Source organism: Schistocerca americana, chromosome 7 (genome assembly GCF_021461395.2).
Source record: "Schistocerca americana isolate TAMUIC-IGC-003095 chromosome 7, iqSchAmer2.1, whole genome shotgun sequence".
NCBI classification, from domain to species: Eukaryota; Metazoa; Arthropoda; class Insecta; order Orthoptera; family Acrididae; genus Schistocerca; species Schistocerca americana.
The window spans coordinates 226,524,263-226,541,249 of record NC_060125.1 but is presented as its reverse complement, the minus strand read 5'-3'; the positions used below and the strand labels follow the sequence as shown (position 1 = coordinate 226,541,249).

Below are 16,987 nucleotides of genomic sequence, written 5' to 3'. Positions count from 1 at the left end.
AACTTCTTCACTCTTGAAGGCCAGACATACCAACAATTAAATGGAACAGCCATGGGTACCAGGATGGCCCTCTCGTACGCCAACCTAGTTATGGGTCGCTTAGAGGAAGCATTCTTGGTTACCCAGGCCTGCCAACCCAAAGTTTGGTACAGATTTATTGATGACGTCTTCATGATCTGGACTCACAGTGAAGAAGAACTCCAGAATTTCCTCTCCAACCTCAACTCCTTTGGTTCCATCAGATTCACCTGGTCCTACTCCAAATCCCATGCCACTTTCCTTGATGTTGACCTCCACCTGTCCAATGGCCAGCTTCACACGTCCGTCCACATCAAACCCACCAACAAGCAACAGTACCTCCATTACGACAGCTGCCACCCATTCCACATCAAAGGGTCCCTTCCCTACAGCCTAGGTCTTCGTGGCAAACGAATCTGCTCCAGTCCGGAATCCCTGAAGCATTACACCAACAACCTGACAACAGCTTTCGCATCCCGCAACTACCCTCCCGACCTGGTACAGAAGCAAATAACCAGAGCCACTTCCTCATCCTCTCAAACCCAGAACCTCCCACAGAAGAACCACAAAAGTGCCCCACTTGTGACAGGATACTTTCCGGGACTGGATCAGATTCTGAATGTGGCTCTCCAGCAGGGATACGACTTCCTCAAATCCTGCCCTGAAATGAGATCCATCCTTCATGAAATCCTCCCCACTCCACCAAGAGTGTCTTTCCGCCGTCCACCTAACCTTCGTAACCTCTTAGTTGATCCCTATGAAATCCCCAAACCACCTTCCCTACCCTCTGGCTCCTACCGTTGTAACTGCCCCCCGGTGTAAAACCTGTCCCATGCACCCTCCCACCACCACCTACTCCAGTCCTGTAACCGGGAAGGTGTAAACGATCAAGGGCATAGCCACATGTGAAAGCACCCACGTGATCTACCAACTGACCTGCCTACACTGTGACGCATTCTATGTGGGAATGACCAGCAACAAACTGTCCATTCACATGAATGGACACAGGCAGACAGTGTTTGTTGGTAATGAGGATCACCCTGTGGCTAAACATGCCTTGGTGCACGGCCAGCACATCTTGGCACAGTGTTACACCGTCCGCGTTATCTGGATACTTCCCACTAACACCAACCTATCCGAACTCCGGAGATGGGAACTTGCTCTTCAATATATCCTCTCTTCCCGTTATCCACCAGGCCTCAATCTCCGCTAATTTCAAGTTGCCGCCACTCATACCTCACCTGTCATTCAACAACATCTTTGCCCCTGCACTTCTGCCTCGACTAGGTCTTTAAATATGTCTGCTTGTGTCTGTATATGTGTGGATGGATATGTGTGTGTGTGCGAGTGTATACCCGTCCTTTTTTCCCCCTAAGGTAAGTCTTTCCGCTCCCGGGATTGGAATGACTCCTTACCCTCTCCCTTAAAACCCACATCCTTTCGTCTTTCCCTCTCCTTCCTTCTTTCCTGATGAGGCAACAGTTTGTTGCGAAAGCTTGAATTTTGTGTGTATGTTTGTGTTTGTTTGTGTGTCTGTCGACCTGCCAGCACTTTCATTTGGTAAGTCACATCATCTTTGTTTTTTTTATATATATTATTTCGGTCCGTTTTCACATTCCACTATCGTCTACTCCCTCAGGTTTAATCTGTTGTCCCCATTGTTCACCCATTTCGTCCTTTTGTGATTTGTTTCCACATAGTTTTGCATATTTTATGCACATATTTCTATGTTATTTATGTATTTTTACACATTTTAATTCACTGCCTTAGATCCTTGCTTCTTCCATCTGCACCAATATAGAAAAGTTTCCTTATCTTTAGCCAGAACCCAGTCCTACATACTGTTCTTGCATTGTTGTCTGTGTCATGGGATCCCCCAAATGACCGTTCCTTCAAATTACCCATCTCGGGCTGCAAACATCCATCAACAATGACCTCCAGATTCCGCCAGGCTTTTGCCCTCACCAACCTAGTCCGACAAAACCATGTAAATCAGGCCTAAACCTCTTTGCAACACCTCCTCTCCATCTGTGAAATTCTCATGCTGTACAATCCCAAATTATTGTATCACATCTCTCACAAACTCTTGTCCTCCAGGAACAGCATGCACAACATCAAAAAACTCCACAACCTGTTCACCTCCTACTCCCACCTTGGACTATCATTATCCACTACATCTACAACAGTCTTCAAACCTCCCCCACATCTCTATAAACTCTGCTTTACAGACCTACTGCACTTACCACAGCCTCAGAAATTCCCTCACCTCATGATACGGAATCAAAAATCTATACTTCAACATGCATACCCTGCGGACCACTGTGAAGTGCATGCCAGAGAGTGCTTAGCATTGTGCCACATTTTAGGGTTTCTTCCCATTCCATTCACATATGAAGCGTTAAATGCCTTTGTGGGTGCTGTAATTAGTCCATGCTTGTCTTTGTGATCCTTTCAGCAGTTGTGCATAGGGTGCCAAAGTACATTTCTAAATTTTTCACTTAATATTGATTCTTGTACTTGTTAAAGTAGGCTTTTAGCAGGACCATTTACAGTTGTCTTCAAGCGCCTTCCAGTTCGGGATGTTTCAGCATGTCCATGATACTCTCCCATGAGCCAAACAGACCTGTGACCATTCATGCTGCCTTTCTTTGTGTACAGCCAGTATCCATTGGTAGTCCTATTTTGTATGGATGCTACACACTTGGGCAGTAATCTAAGATGAGATACACAATTGTGACTCATTGATATTGATGTTGTAGGATACTAAGTTTCTCTGTTTAGTGATGGTATTAACTTCAAGATGGAAATATTCAATACAGCTACAAAAATCAATGGAAGCTGTATTTCTAATTTTTGAGGAATTTGCTATCTGTCTTGTTCGCAATATTTGTGAAACACTTTGTAATTAATGTTTTCACTGTCATGAGGAACTGACAGGTGCTTTAATGCCCAAGCTTGACACCGTGTGCCAGCCAACTCCACTCTGTTTAGTGCAGTATATCTTTGAATGACATGTTTGTAATATAATCACAGTCACTTGTAGACTGTTGATAAAACATATACTGTGGAGGAACATGGCCAGTAAATGAAATCTTCAGTTGGTGGTATATTATCAGTTTAGTCTTGGTTGCAGTTGGGGCATCTTACATTTCTACGCACTGTAGATTTCTTGCAATGCTATGCATTAAAACATATTTCTTGATTGTTTTGACACTGGTATAAATGAAACTGACCATAATATTGTTTCAACATTCTCCAAGATCCGCAATGATTACCACAATGTCATGGCCCAATGTCAGGAAGCACAAAAGGCCACTGCCTGACAGGTACACAAGAAAATGATAACAGAAATAGAAAATTGCAAAAGAAGTGCCAAGACTTTTACTTGAAGATTTCTGAAAGTCTGAAGTTTTGAAATAAATGAAGAAGGTAGAAACATGAAACATACAATAAATGGTTCTGTCCACCTTGTTATTCACAGATGCATTGATTGCTTTGTACCTACATCCTGTTCTACTACCCTACTCAATAAATTGTATCAAACAATGTAAAATCCAGGATGGAATAATGACAAAATTATGAAAAGAGTACATTGTTACTCACTGTATACTGGAGCTATTTAGTCAGAGAAAGGCACAGCAGAAATATTGCTAAACAAGTAAGCTTTCAGCCAAAAGGCTTTCTTCTGAAGTAAGTAACACACACACTCACATACAGGGTAGTCCATCTGAAGTTTCGGATGAGATTATCTCGAAAACTGTACATCAGGTAAAAATAGTGGGCAAGACAAGTTCGTGAGCTCAAAGGGGGACATCAAATGGTACTACATGTGACCTCGAGCCCCGCCCCTTTGGGTGGGGCGGGGGGCAACTTTTAAATCCTAAATGGATGCAGATTCAAATTCTCCATAAAAAAGTAATCTGTGGCGCTACCATGGCCAAACTGTGAACTGTGGCTCAGTATAAAGGTCGGTGCAATGCGATCAGACGTCACTTCACTTTCAGATTGTGAACCATAAACATCAACTGATGAAAGTAAATTATTCTTTAGCGAAACATGGTTCACTATCCTCCTACAGTCCGCAGCTCGTGGTCTTGCGGTAGCATTCTCGCGTCCCGCGCACTGGGTCCTGAGTTCGATTCCCGGCGGGGTCAGGGATTTTTCCTGCCTTGAGATGACTGGGTGTTGTTGTGTCATTTTCATTATCATCATTCATCTCCATTACAGTCAGAGGAAGGCAATGGCAAACCACCTCCACTAGGACTTTGCCTAGTACGGTGGTGCGGGTCTCCCGCATCGTCCCCTGCGCTCCACGGAGTATGGGACATCATCATATCCTCCTACAGAGATTGTTGATATGGTGTTAATTTTAATGCCATAGCAATTACACTGCAGCTGCGCAATTGTATGCAGATCATTTCCCAAACAGATGACATCTAAGTGAAAACATTATTAATTGCACTCAACGAGCTCGAAATGGATACACGCACTGTCCACCTCGTCATCGTGAATACAATGAAAATGATGCTTGTACCCTTACCGTTCTTGCCTGTGTTCAACTGGATCCCAAAATGGGTAGTCGTGTGATTCAGAGACAAACTGGAATACCGAAATCAACTGTTTTCAGGATTTTGAAGGCACATCAGCATCATGCGTATCATATCACACTGACACAGGCATTAACACTGAAAGATATGCAAATATGCGTGCATTTCTGCCAATGGGCCTTGGAAATGATAAGAGGTGACAATGATTTTTTTAGATACGTTATGTTCACCGATGAAGCCACATTCAAAATCAATGCCGAATTAAATCGTCATGATTGTCATTATTGGTCCCCTGTCAATCCACACTGGCACCGACCGGTTGACAATCAACACAAATGGTCGTTAATGGAATTTTAAACAGTTACTTAATAGGACCATATTTTTTTGACTGAAATGTTACTAGGGAATCTTATTTACAACTTCTCCGTGATGATTTGTTGGAGCTAATGAAAGGTGTTGATTTAGAAACTAGGCAACGAATGTGGTTCCAACAGGACAGAGCTGCTCCCCATCATGCTAAAAATGTGCGGAATGTTTTAAATTTACGGTAACCTGGTCAGTGGATAGGACGTAGTGGACCAATTCAGTGGCATCCACGTTCACCAAACCTAACATCTCCTGATACTTTCTTGTGGGATTATTTAAAAAATATTGTTTATGACAGACAGCCCACAACCCAAAACGATATGGAGCAATGCATTCAAAGAGCATGTGCAGCCATACCACGGGCTGTGCTGCTCAAACTGTGGACAGCTTTTGCAGACCATTGACTTTATGCATTGAAGGAAATGGGGATAATTTTGAACAATTTCTTCGTGTCTAATTTCATTAATTAAGCACCCCAACATGTGAGAGGTAAGGGGACTCACACTAATGAAGCACCCCAACATGTAAGAGGCAAGGGAACTCACACTAATGAAGCACCCCATGGGAACATCATTCTACAGCGTCCATTTCGTTGTTCCTGAGTTACACTAAAAGAAGGATACAGTAAATTTTGTACAAAAATAGCCTAATTTGGCGTAACAAAAGAATTGGTGCACATTTTTTATCGATTTGATGCGTCTGTCTCAGATAATTCAAAATAAATCAGAGTTCTTCGCCAATTTTAATTTTTCTCTATTTCAGCACCATCTGTCAATGGTTTAAAAAAATGTTTCAGACAAAAGTTGATTACTTTTTTATGGAGAATCCGAATCTCCAATAAAAAAATGGGTGTTTCCATTTAAGATTTAAAAGTTGCCTCTCGCCCCACCCAAGGGAGCGGGGGCTGGAGGTCATGTGTAGTATCATTTGATGTCTCCCTTTGAGCTTACAAACTTGTCTTACCCACTATTTTTACCCGATGTATAGTTTTCGAGATAATCTCATCCAAAACTTGCAGATGGACCAGCCTGTATATATGACCACTGTGGCTGCTGAGGCCAGACTGCGAGCAGCTGCACCATGATGAGAGAAGCAGTCTAGGTGGTGGGCGTAAGGAGGAGACTGGGACATGGATGGGAAGGGACAGTCACAGTTGGTAGGTGGATTTTGTGGGTGACGAGGGGGAAAGGGGGGGGGGGAGGAGAGAAGTAAAAAGATGCTGTGTGTGTTGGTGAAATAGAAGGCTGTGTTGTGCTGAAGTGGGAACAGGAAGGGGGATAGGTGGGTGAAGGTCAGTGGCTAACGAAGGTTGAGACCAGGGTAGTTATGGGAATGTAGGGTATATTGCAGGGAGAGTTCTTACTAGCACAACTCAGAAAATCTGGTGTTGATAAGAAGGATCCAAATTTTGCAAGCTTTGAAGCAGTCATTGAAGTGAAGAAAGTTTTGTTGGGCAGCATGCTCAGCAACTGGGTAGTCCAGCTGTTTCTTGGTCACAGTTTGTCAGTGGCTATTCACGTGTATAGACAGGGATGAATGCAGGACAGCAGCTTGGCATGTAGATCACACAACTACTTTCACAGGTAGCGCTGCCTTTGATGGGAATAGTGATACTTGTGACTGGACTGGAGTAGGTGGTGATGGGAGGATGTGTGGGACAGGTGTTGCATCTAGGTCTATTAACAAGGATATGAGCTGTGAGGTAAGGGGTTAGGAGCAGGAGTGGAGAAGACACGTGTGGGTCAGGTCTTTATCTAGGTCTATTATAGGGGTATGAACCATTAAAGTAAGGGCTTAGGAGCAAGGTAGAGTAGGGACACCTGGGTCAGGTCTTGCATTTAGGTCTGTTACGGGGATATGGTCCATGAGGTAATGGGTTAGGAGCAAGGGTGAAGTAGGGATGCGTGGGACAGGTTTTGCATCTAGGTCTGTTGCTGGGAAATGAGCCATGAGGTAAGGGGTTAGGAACAGGGGTGGAGTAGGGGTGTGTGGGACAGGTCATGCATCTAGGTCTGTTACAGGGATATGAGTCACGAGATAAGGGCTTAGGCGCAGGGGTAGAGTGGGGATGTGTGTGACAGATCTTGCATCTAACTCTGTTACAGGGATATAAGCCATAAGGTAAGGACTTAGAAGCATGGATGGAGTAGGGATGCGTGGGACAGGTCTTGCATCTAGGTCCATTAAGTGGTTAGGAGACTGGGTGGAGTAGGGATCCTTGCCTCATGGCTCATATCCCTGTAGTAGACCTAGGTGCAAACCTGTCTGATACATCCTCCCACCACCAACTACTCAAGTCCAGTCACAGGCATCAAAGGGAGGGCAACCTGTGAAACCAGTCATGTGATCATGTGTGCTGCACCTAGTTACCGTACCCTCTTCCCACCACGTCTCTGTATGCTTCCACAACCAGCACTCTTTTTGTCCCCCACCCCTACCCTGCTATCCTTTCACCTTCCATCATGCACAGTCATGCGTGTACTTCAGAATAGGGCCTCTTGGCCAGAATCTTACTTGTTTAGCACATATTTATTTTTATTTCTCTCTCTCTTTTTTTCTTTTTTTTGTGAGTAGCAATCTATCCTTTCCATATTATTGTCAATAAATTGTACATTGAGTTGACAAAAGTCATGGGATAGTGATATGCACATATACGGATGACAGTAGTAGAGTGTACACAAAGTATAAAATGGGAGGGCATTGGCAGAGCTGCCATTTGTACTCAGGTGATTCACGTGAAAAGGTTTCTGTCAGGATCATAGCTGCATGATGGGATTTAACAGACCTTGAATGCAGAATGGTAGTTGGAGCTAGATGCATGGGGCATTCCATTTTGGAAATCATTAGAGAATTCTTTATCTCGAGATCGACAGTGTCAAGAGTGTGTCAAGGACACCAAATTTCTGGTGTTAACTCTCACCACAGACAACACAGTGGATGACCGCCTTCACTTAACAACTGAGAGCAGCATTGTCCGCATACCATGCTGAAAGGCGAGCAGCACTGTATGGAATCAATGTGGGACGTACGACATACATATCCGTGTGGTCAATGCGGCACAATTTGGCGATAATGGGCTAATGCTGCAGACAACAGATGCGAGTGCCTTTGCTAACAGCATGACATTGCCTGCAGTGCACACCTGGGCTCATGGCCATATCACTTAAACACTAGATGACTGGAAAACTGTGATCTGGTCAAATGAGTCCTGGTTTCAGCCAGTAAGATCTGACGGTAGGGTTCGAGTGTGATGAAGAGCGCACAAAACCATGGAATCAGGTTGTCAACAAGGCATTGAGCAAGCTAGTGGTGTCTCCATAATGGAGTGGGCTGTGTTTACACGGAATCAACTGGTCGTCTGGTCCAACTGAACTATCATTGATGGGAAAAAGTTACATTCAGCTACTTGGAGACCATTTGCAGCCATTCGTGGACTTCATGTTCCCAAAGAGCAATGAAATTTTTAAGGATGACAATGTGCCATGACACAGGGCCACAATTGTTCGTGATTGGTTTTAAGAACATTCTTATCAATTCAAGAGAATGATATGGCCACCCAGATCGCCCAACATCAATCCCATCAAATGTTTATGGATCATAATCAAGAGATCATTTCATTCTCAAAATCCTGCACCAGAAACACTTTCGCAATTGTGGATGGCTGTAGAGGCAGCGTGGTTCAGTATTTCTGCAGGGGCTTCCAACAACTTGCTGAGTCCATGCCACATTGAGTTGCTGCAGTAAGCCAGTAAAAAGGAGGTACCCCATGACTTGTTGCCTCAGTGCATATTGTATATGTGATTGTTTTCTTTCTTTTCATTTACAGTTTATCTTTTATTTACCACTAGTTTTTGTTGTCATTTTCATTATGTGATGACTAACTTGCAGTAGTCAGCATCGTCATGGTGCACTGAGTTCACATTGTGCACTGTATTTTGTATCTACAGTTATTCCAGATAGTATCTATTTATTTATTTTTTTCAAGATTTGTGTCTGCAAGAGACTTGTATAAATAAGAATTGAGTAAATAAATCTGCATTTAACCACGCTGCTTTGGTAAAGGGCATACTTTCCTTTGCACGTAATGTCCACTGGAAATGTCACTTTGCAACCCAACCCCAAAACCTTTCCAATAGCAAGTCTGACATTGAACCCTGCCTTGAACAGTTTCGACCATAATCCCAATTGACCCACACCCACTACCTCAGAATCAACTTTTACAGGCCTTCCAAGAATTCCTCACATCCAGCATTGCTTCACATCCTTCCTCAGGTCCCTACAACATGACCCTAACCTCTCCTCAGCAGAACTTCAGGCTTTGCATTCCCTAAAAGCTGAGAACTCCACAATTATTGTCCCAATGATTAATGGAAAATCTCATATAAGATGTGAAACAAATACTAACAAAGAGATAGAGGGGCTGGCCAGTACTTACCTCAGCTCAGTACAGCCGATAGATACACATAAAACAGAACTGAAAATTTACATTCCTAGCTTTCGGAACTTTGTTCCTTCATCAGGGAGGAGAGAGGGGAGAAAAGGGAAGAAGGGAAAGTGGATTCAGTTACTCACAACCCAGGTTATGAAGCAACAGGGAAAGGTAAACAGGGAGGGTAGCAAGGATGGAGGCATGGTTGTCAGAGGGAAGCCAAAGATATTCTACTGTAAGTACTGTGACAGCTTCAAACCAAAGAGGATGCATACAGAAGTAAAGAGGTATATAGTATAAAGATAAACACAACTATGTAGGATGAAAGATGCGTGAATGGCTAAAGAGGAAAGGGAAAGAGGAGAAGACTGAAGAGTGAATGTGAGTGAGGTTGTTTAACGTAGGTTCAGTCCAGGGGGATGGCGGGATGAAAGGATGTGTTGGAGTGCAAGTTCCCATCTCCGCAGTTCAGAGGGACTGGTGTTGGGTGGGAGAAGCCAAATGGCACATACGGTGTAGCAGGTTCCTAGGTCCCTAGAATTATGCTGGAGGGCATGCTCCGCTACTGGGTATTGGGCATCTCCTAGGCGGACAGTTCGTCTGTGTCCGTTCATGCGCTCAGCCAGTTTGGTTGTTGTCATGCCGATGTAAAAGGCTGTGCAGTGCAGGCATGTCAGTTGATAAATGACATGTGTAGTTTCACACGTAGCCCTGCCTTGAATTGTGTATGTTTTACCAGTAGCGGGGCTGGAGTAGGTGGTTGTGGGGGGATGCATGGGGCAGGTTTTGCAGCGGGGTCGGTTACAGGGGTAGGAACCGCTGGGTAGAGAAGGTAGTCTGGGAATATTGTAGGGTTTAACAAGGATGTTACGGAGGTTAGGGGGGCGACGAAAGGCAACTCTGGGTGGTGTGGGGAGAATTTTGTCAAGGGATGATCTCATTTCAGGGGTTGACTTGAGAAAGTCATATCCCTGGCGGAGTAATTTGTTGATGTTTTCGAGGCCAGGATAATATTGGGTGACAAGGGGGATGCTTCTGTGTGGTCTGGGGGTAGGAACATTGTTGTTGGACGGGGAGGAATGTATTGCTCGGGAAATCTGTTTGTGGACAAGGTCTGCAGGATAGTTGCGGGAGAGGAAAGCACTGGTCAGGTTATTGGTGTAGTTGTTGAGGGATTTGTCACTGGAGCAGATACGTTTGCCACGAATACCTAGGCTGTAGGGAAGGGAGCGTTTGATGTGGAAAGGATGGCAGCTATCAAAGTGAAGGTACTGTTGTTTGTTTGTGGGTTTGATATGGACAGAGGTGTGGATGTGAGCTTCAACAAGATGAAGGTCAACATCCAGGAAGGTGGCTTGGGTTTTGGAGAAGGACCAGGTGAAATTCAGATTCAAAAAGGAGTTGAGGTTATGGAGGAACAGTACCTTCACTTTGATAGCTGCCATCCTTTCCACATCAAACGCTCCCTTCCCTACAGCCTAGGTATTCGTGGCAAACGTATCTGCTCCAGTGACAAATCCCTCAACAACTACACCAATAACCTGACCAGTGCTTTCCTCTCCCGCAACTATCCTGCAGACCTTGTCCACAAACAGATTTCCCGAGCAATACATTCCTCCCCGTCCAACAACAATGTTCCTACCCCCAGACCACACAGAAGCATCCCCCTTGTCACCCAATATTATCCTGGCCTCGAAAACATCAACAAATTACTCCGCCAGGGATATGACTTTCTCAAGTCAACCCCTGAAATGAGATCATCCCTTGACAAAATTCTCCCCACACCACCCAGAGTTGCCTTTCGTCGCCCCCCTAACCTCCGTAACATCCTTGTTAAACACTACAATATTCCCAGACTACCTTCTCTACCCAGCGGTTCCTACCCCTGTAACCGACCCCGCTGCAAAACCTGCCCCATGCATCCCCCCACAACCACCTACTCCAGCCCCGCTACTGGTAAAACATACACAATTCAAGGCAGGGCTACGTGTGAAACTACACATGTCATTTATCAACTGACATGCCTGCACTGCACAGCCTTTTACATCGGCATGACAACAACCAAACTGGCTGAGCGCATGAACGGACACAGACGAACTGTCCGCTTAGGAGATGCCCAATACCCAGTAGCGGAGCATGCCCTCTAGCATAATTCTAGGGACCTAGGAACCTGCTACACCGTATGTGCCATTTGGCTTCTCCCACCCAACACCAGTCCCTCTGAACTGCGGAGATGGGAACTTGCACTCCAACACATCCTTTCATCCCGCCATCCCCCTGGACTGAACCTACGTTAAACAACCTCACTCACATTCACTCTTCAGTCTTCTCCTCTTTCCCTTTCCTCTTTAGCCATTCACGCATCTTTCATCCTACATAGTTGTGTTTATCTTTATACTATATACCTCTTTACTTCTGTATGCATCCTCTTTGGTTTGAAGCTGTCACAGTACTTACAGTAGAATATCTTTGGCTTCCCTCTGACAACCATGCCTCCATGCTTGCTACCCTCCCTGTTTACCTTTCCCTGTTGCTTCATAACCTGGGTTGTGAGTAACTGAATCCACTTTCCCTTCTTCCCTTTTTTCCCCTCTCTCCTCCCTGATGAAGGAACAAAGTTCCGAAAGCTAGGAATGTAAATTTTCAGTTCTGTTTTATGTGTATCTATTGGCTGTACTGAGCTGAGGTAAGTACTGGCCAGCCCCTCTATCTCTTTGTTACAATTATTGTCCCAGCAGACAAAGGATCTACCACTGCGGTACTTGACCAACAGTTAGTGAAGGTCTACACCAGCTGGCTGACACCTCTACATGCAGCATCTGTCATTAAGATCCCATCGCTGTGATTCAAACTGACCTGCAGTCCATCCTAAAAACCTCAGGCCCCTCACAAATACTTACGCCTCAATCCACAGAACTTCTTACCCCACCCAAATTATGCACCCCCACCTTTTACTTTCTTCCTAAGATCCATAAACTCAATCATCCAGGCTGTCCTGTGGTTGCTGGCTTCAAAGAACCCACCGAACCTTAGTTGATCAAAACCTGCAACCCATAGTATAAAGACTTACCTCCTATATTAAAGATACCAACCATTTCCTATATCGTCTGAAAGCCATGCTTGCCGCCATCTCCCTCTATACCAACATCCCCCACATACATGGTCTGTCTGCTGCTGAACATTTCCTCAGTCAATGCCCACCTGATTCCAAGCCTATGACATCCTTTGTGCTCACCTTAATCAACTTTGTACTTACCAACAATTACTTCACCTTTGAGAGGCAGAAATATAAACAGATCAGGGGTACGGCTAGGGGAACCAGGATGGCTCCTTCCTGTGCCAACCTTTTAATGGGTTGCTTGGAGGGGCTTTCCTGGGAGCCATAAGCATTCAGCCCTTGGTTTTGGTTAGATACATTCATAACATTTTCGCCATATGGACTAATGGTGAGGCTGACCTGTTAAAATTCCTGGAATCTCTAAATAACTTTTCCCAGTTGAAGTTCACATGATCCTATTCCAAATCCCATGCCACTGTCCTTGATGTTGACCACATCCTCACTGAAGGCCAGCTGCACACTTCTGTCTACATCAAACATACTACAGTTGCCATCCTTTCCATGTCAAATGTCCCCTCTCATACGGCATTTGCATTTAAGGCAAACATATTTGTTCGGATGCAGACACTATACAGCAGTACACCACAACTCTCACTTCAGCCTTCACTGGATGTAATTATCCCAACAGCCTAGTTCAAAATCAAATTTCCAGGCCATCACATCCAATCCTGGTACTGCTGATCCCTCCAAAAAACAACTTCAGAGCAGTCCCTCCAAAAAACAACTTCAGAGCACACCACTAGTCACCCAGTATTATCCTGGTCTCGAATGTATCAATCAGCTACTTAGACAAGGCCATGACTTCCTAAAATCCTGCCCTGAAATGAGATCCATTCTGTCTGAGATTTTGCCCACCACACCCAGATCTCTGCATTATCCTTTTCAGACACTATGCTCCTTCTGCTCTCATCTCCCTACCCTTTGGCTCCTACCCCTATGACCATCCCCAGTGCAAGACTTTCCCTATGCACCTTCCTTCCAACACCTATTCCAGCCCTGTAACTGGTAAAACATATACTATCACATGGAGAGCCACCTGTGACACAACACATGCCATATACCAGCTGTTATGTAAACACTGTTTGACCTTTTACATCAGCATGATTACCACCCAGTTATGAGTCAAGATGAATGGGCATAGGTAGATTATCTATACAGGCAACACACAATATCCTGTTGCAGAGCATCCTGTACAACATGACAATCGTGACCTTAGTGCCTGTTTCACTACTCGCACCGTCTGGATTCTTTCCACAGAAACCAGTTTCTCAGAATTCCATAGGCAGGAACTAGCACTACAACATGTCCTTTGTTCTCGCCACCCACCTGGCCTTAATTTACGTTAATTCCTTGTGTCTCATCATTTATTCACAGTAACTACTTCTTTCTTCTCTCTGTTTTAGTTTTCTGCATCTTTCATTTTATGACTTGTTTATTTTTCACCGTCCCCCCTCCCACCTCTGTTACATACAATGCACGATGTTTTAGTACTAATCTCTGTTTTGCATATTACCCTGTCTTCCACCTGTAAGCTCTCAGGTTTTCAAATCTGATCCAGTGCAGTTCTTAACAATCAGTCTTTCCTTCTCATCGCAAATGTTAGTCCCCCTTGACCCGGGGTTCTGGGTGGCTTTTCTGAACTTTAGCTCTTTCCCTAAACCTCTCCAGTCCTTTTCTTTCATCCCTCTACCTTCCCCTTCAACTCTTCTGCCAAAAGCCACTGACTCTGAAAGCTTGTAAGAGTTAAATCCTTTTGTGTGTGTGTGTGTGTGTGTGTGTTCCCCTGCCAGAGTTAAATCCTTTTTTGTGTGTGTGTGTGTGTGTGTGTGTGTGTGTGTGTGTGTGTGTGTGTTTTCCCCTGCCACTGCTTTGTAAACAGTATGTTTGTGTCAAAGGATTTTGTTCCTGTGTTTGATATTACACGAAATCCTTTCATTGAAACAATTGTACACAAATTTTATAAGGGAAATTTTTAAGTAAATAGTGATTGATTGCCACTTAATCCGCCAATTATCATCTATGTAGCTTGTTAGACTTTCTTATAAAAGTACTATAAACCAGTTTCTGTTTCAGGCACATATATGTTACTATTGTTATTATTATTATTATTATTATTATTTATTATTATTATATTCATACGCCTCACTTTTTTGTTGTGTAAGAGATATTCATAGTGTTTCTTCTATGTCAGGATTTCTGCAATTAAAACAGCAGATAAATCCTGAGGGAATGAAACCACTACCTGCAGATAAATGACTGGTGACACATTTCAAAGATCACATAATCATGCTGAAGAATTAAACAACACAACCATAGCATTCTTTACTCCTGTGGGTGCACAATGTGTAACACAGCCATAGTTGTCACTGCAGTCTCCACTTTTCAGTTGCACATATTTAATTACTATTGCATACGCAGCTTCGAGGTTGTGTATTTTCGAATACAAACATTTCCTCCTCTTTTACAGTGTACACATTTTACACTACTCTATCCACTTCATTATCCATCTGAAGCCCTTCTCTGCTTATTAACACAATGCTCTTTTCTTTTGGAAAGTTACTTTCTTTATGGTTACTTTCATTTTTAATCCCTGCCTGGTGACATTTTTTCTCCAACCAATTCCAGTGTATACACTTGTCATTATACCTCTGCCTGGTCAGAAAACACACTTTTGCCCTAGTTAAAATCCAGTCTCACAAGGATCTTCGATTTTCCTGGTTCCATAGGCTCCTAACTTCAACACACTTTTTACACTATTACTCTGTCCAAGCAGAAACCTTACTGGACTGCATCTAACAATTTTTAAATGCAATTTGTGTGTGTGTGTGTGTGTGTGTGTGTGTGTGTGTGTGTAAATGGGCGGGTGGGTTGAGGGAGCGGGGTGTTAGGGAGGAGTCACAAAAATAATATAAAAATATCTTAAACTAATGTGATTTTCTCATCTTTTACATCTGTTTATGCACCACTCGTAATTCATCTGTAGGTGAGTTGTTGCATTTCCTCAAATTACTTTTTATTTTTAGTTTATCCTGCTGATTAATTATTTTTGTACAGAGGACCAGTATTTGGCAGAAATGCTGTGAAAAAGAAATACCAAATGAGGTTCTTGAAGAAATCACAAGTAATTTATACCCAGGATGGTCCCACTGTGGTACAGAGACTAACTGGCATTGTGTTTATAAAGCATGGCGCAGGTGGATGAGGAAGAGAAAGACACCTTGCACTGTAAGATCTGTTTTCTCATCCGAGGAGAGACTTGAGTGGGTCACGAGTGTGAAGGCCTCAGGTTCTTGTATTGTAACTGGGCATAAGGATGGCAGCATCAAATTTTGGAGTCGATTCAGTGGCTTTTTGGGAGGAGTATTCCATCATGCACGTGCTGTTACAGATTTGGGACTTATGATATATAATCCAAAAGGTTGGTTCACTGATTATAATTTTGTAAACACTCATTACGTTATGGTTGTATGTGTTTGTGTATGTTCACAGAATAGTTTATGCTTATGGTTTCAACATTTCTTTGTCACCAGCTACTCTCATAGGCCCTCACATGTGAGGTAAATGTGGAAATAGCCTTAAGACAATTAATTTGTTTTGGGACTTGATTTTTAGGTTCCTTTTGTAATATTTTTCAGCCCAGTGCTTTAAAGTGCCTAGCATAAGCAGAGATAATCATCACTTCAGAAATAGCATACAACAGAAGATAAAAACTTAATTTCTCAAGAGTTTGTCTCCCTAATAATCAAACAGTTCAAATACTGTAATCCTCGTATCCCATGTTACAATTTGAGGATGAGCGCCATGCTACATGCAAAGAACAATGCTAGATCTAGGTGGAATGAAATATTAATCAGTGGACAGTGCAGGATGGAATAACAACTGTATGAAGAGGATAGATTGCTACTTGCCACATAGAGGAAGCATTGACTCATGTACAGGCACAATGAAGAAGACTGCTAAACATTTAAGCTTTTGGACAGAATGGGTTCCCTGTGCCCAGAGACAGTGGTCGCGCCCGTGTGTGTTTGTGTGTGTGTGTGTGTATGTGAGAGAGAGAGAGAGAGAGAGAGAGAGAGAGAGAGTTGTTTTCGTGTGAATGTCCATGTGATTTCTGTTTTGGAAAGAGGACTTATTTGCCCAAAAGCTTAAATGTTTAACAGTCTTTTTTCATTTCGCCTCTCTGTGACTCAACACTTCCTCATGTGGTGAGTAGCAACCAAATCTTTTCATATTGTTGGAATAAAAATATTAGTATTTATGGGTAAATTTCTAAAGAAGAATTAGCCAAGTTTCTTTCCACATCTTTTTATAAAGATAATATTGCATTTATAATGATACACATGCTTTGCTCCAATAAATTGTATTACATTCCTCCACTCACCCCACCACTCCTCCAGTACACCTTTGAACTTTGTAGTGGGCAGATGTATTTCATCTGATATAGATCCTATTATCAGGAGTGTTATGGATTATGGATCTTATGTATAGTCATATCACAGAAGTTACCAT

The 16,987-nt window shown here is 43.3% G+C and overlaps 1 protein-coding gene across 1 annotated transcript in view; it reads left to right on the top strand.

The window, feature by feature from the left end:
• The window catches only part of LOC124622005, a 96,122-nt gene that overhangs the window by 16,510 nt on the left and 62,625 nt on the right, over positions 1-16,987 (top strand). The window contains exon 2 of the mRNA XM_047147555.1: positions 15,533-15,896. Within this exon, the coding sequence (XP_047003511.1) occupies positions 15,533-15,896 (364 nt within the window). The remainder of the gene's footprint in view (positions 1-15,532; positions 15,897-16,987) is intronic.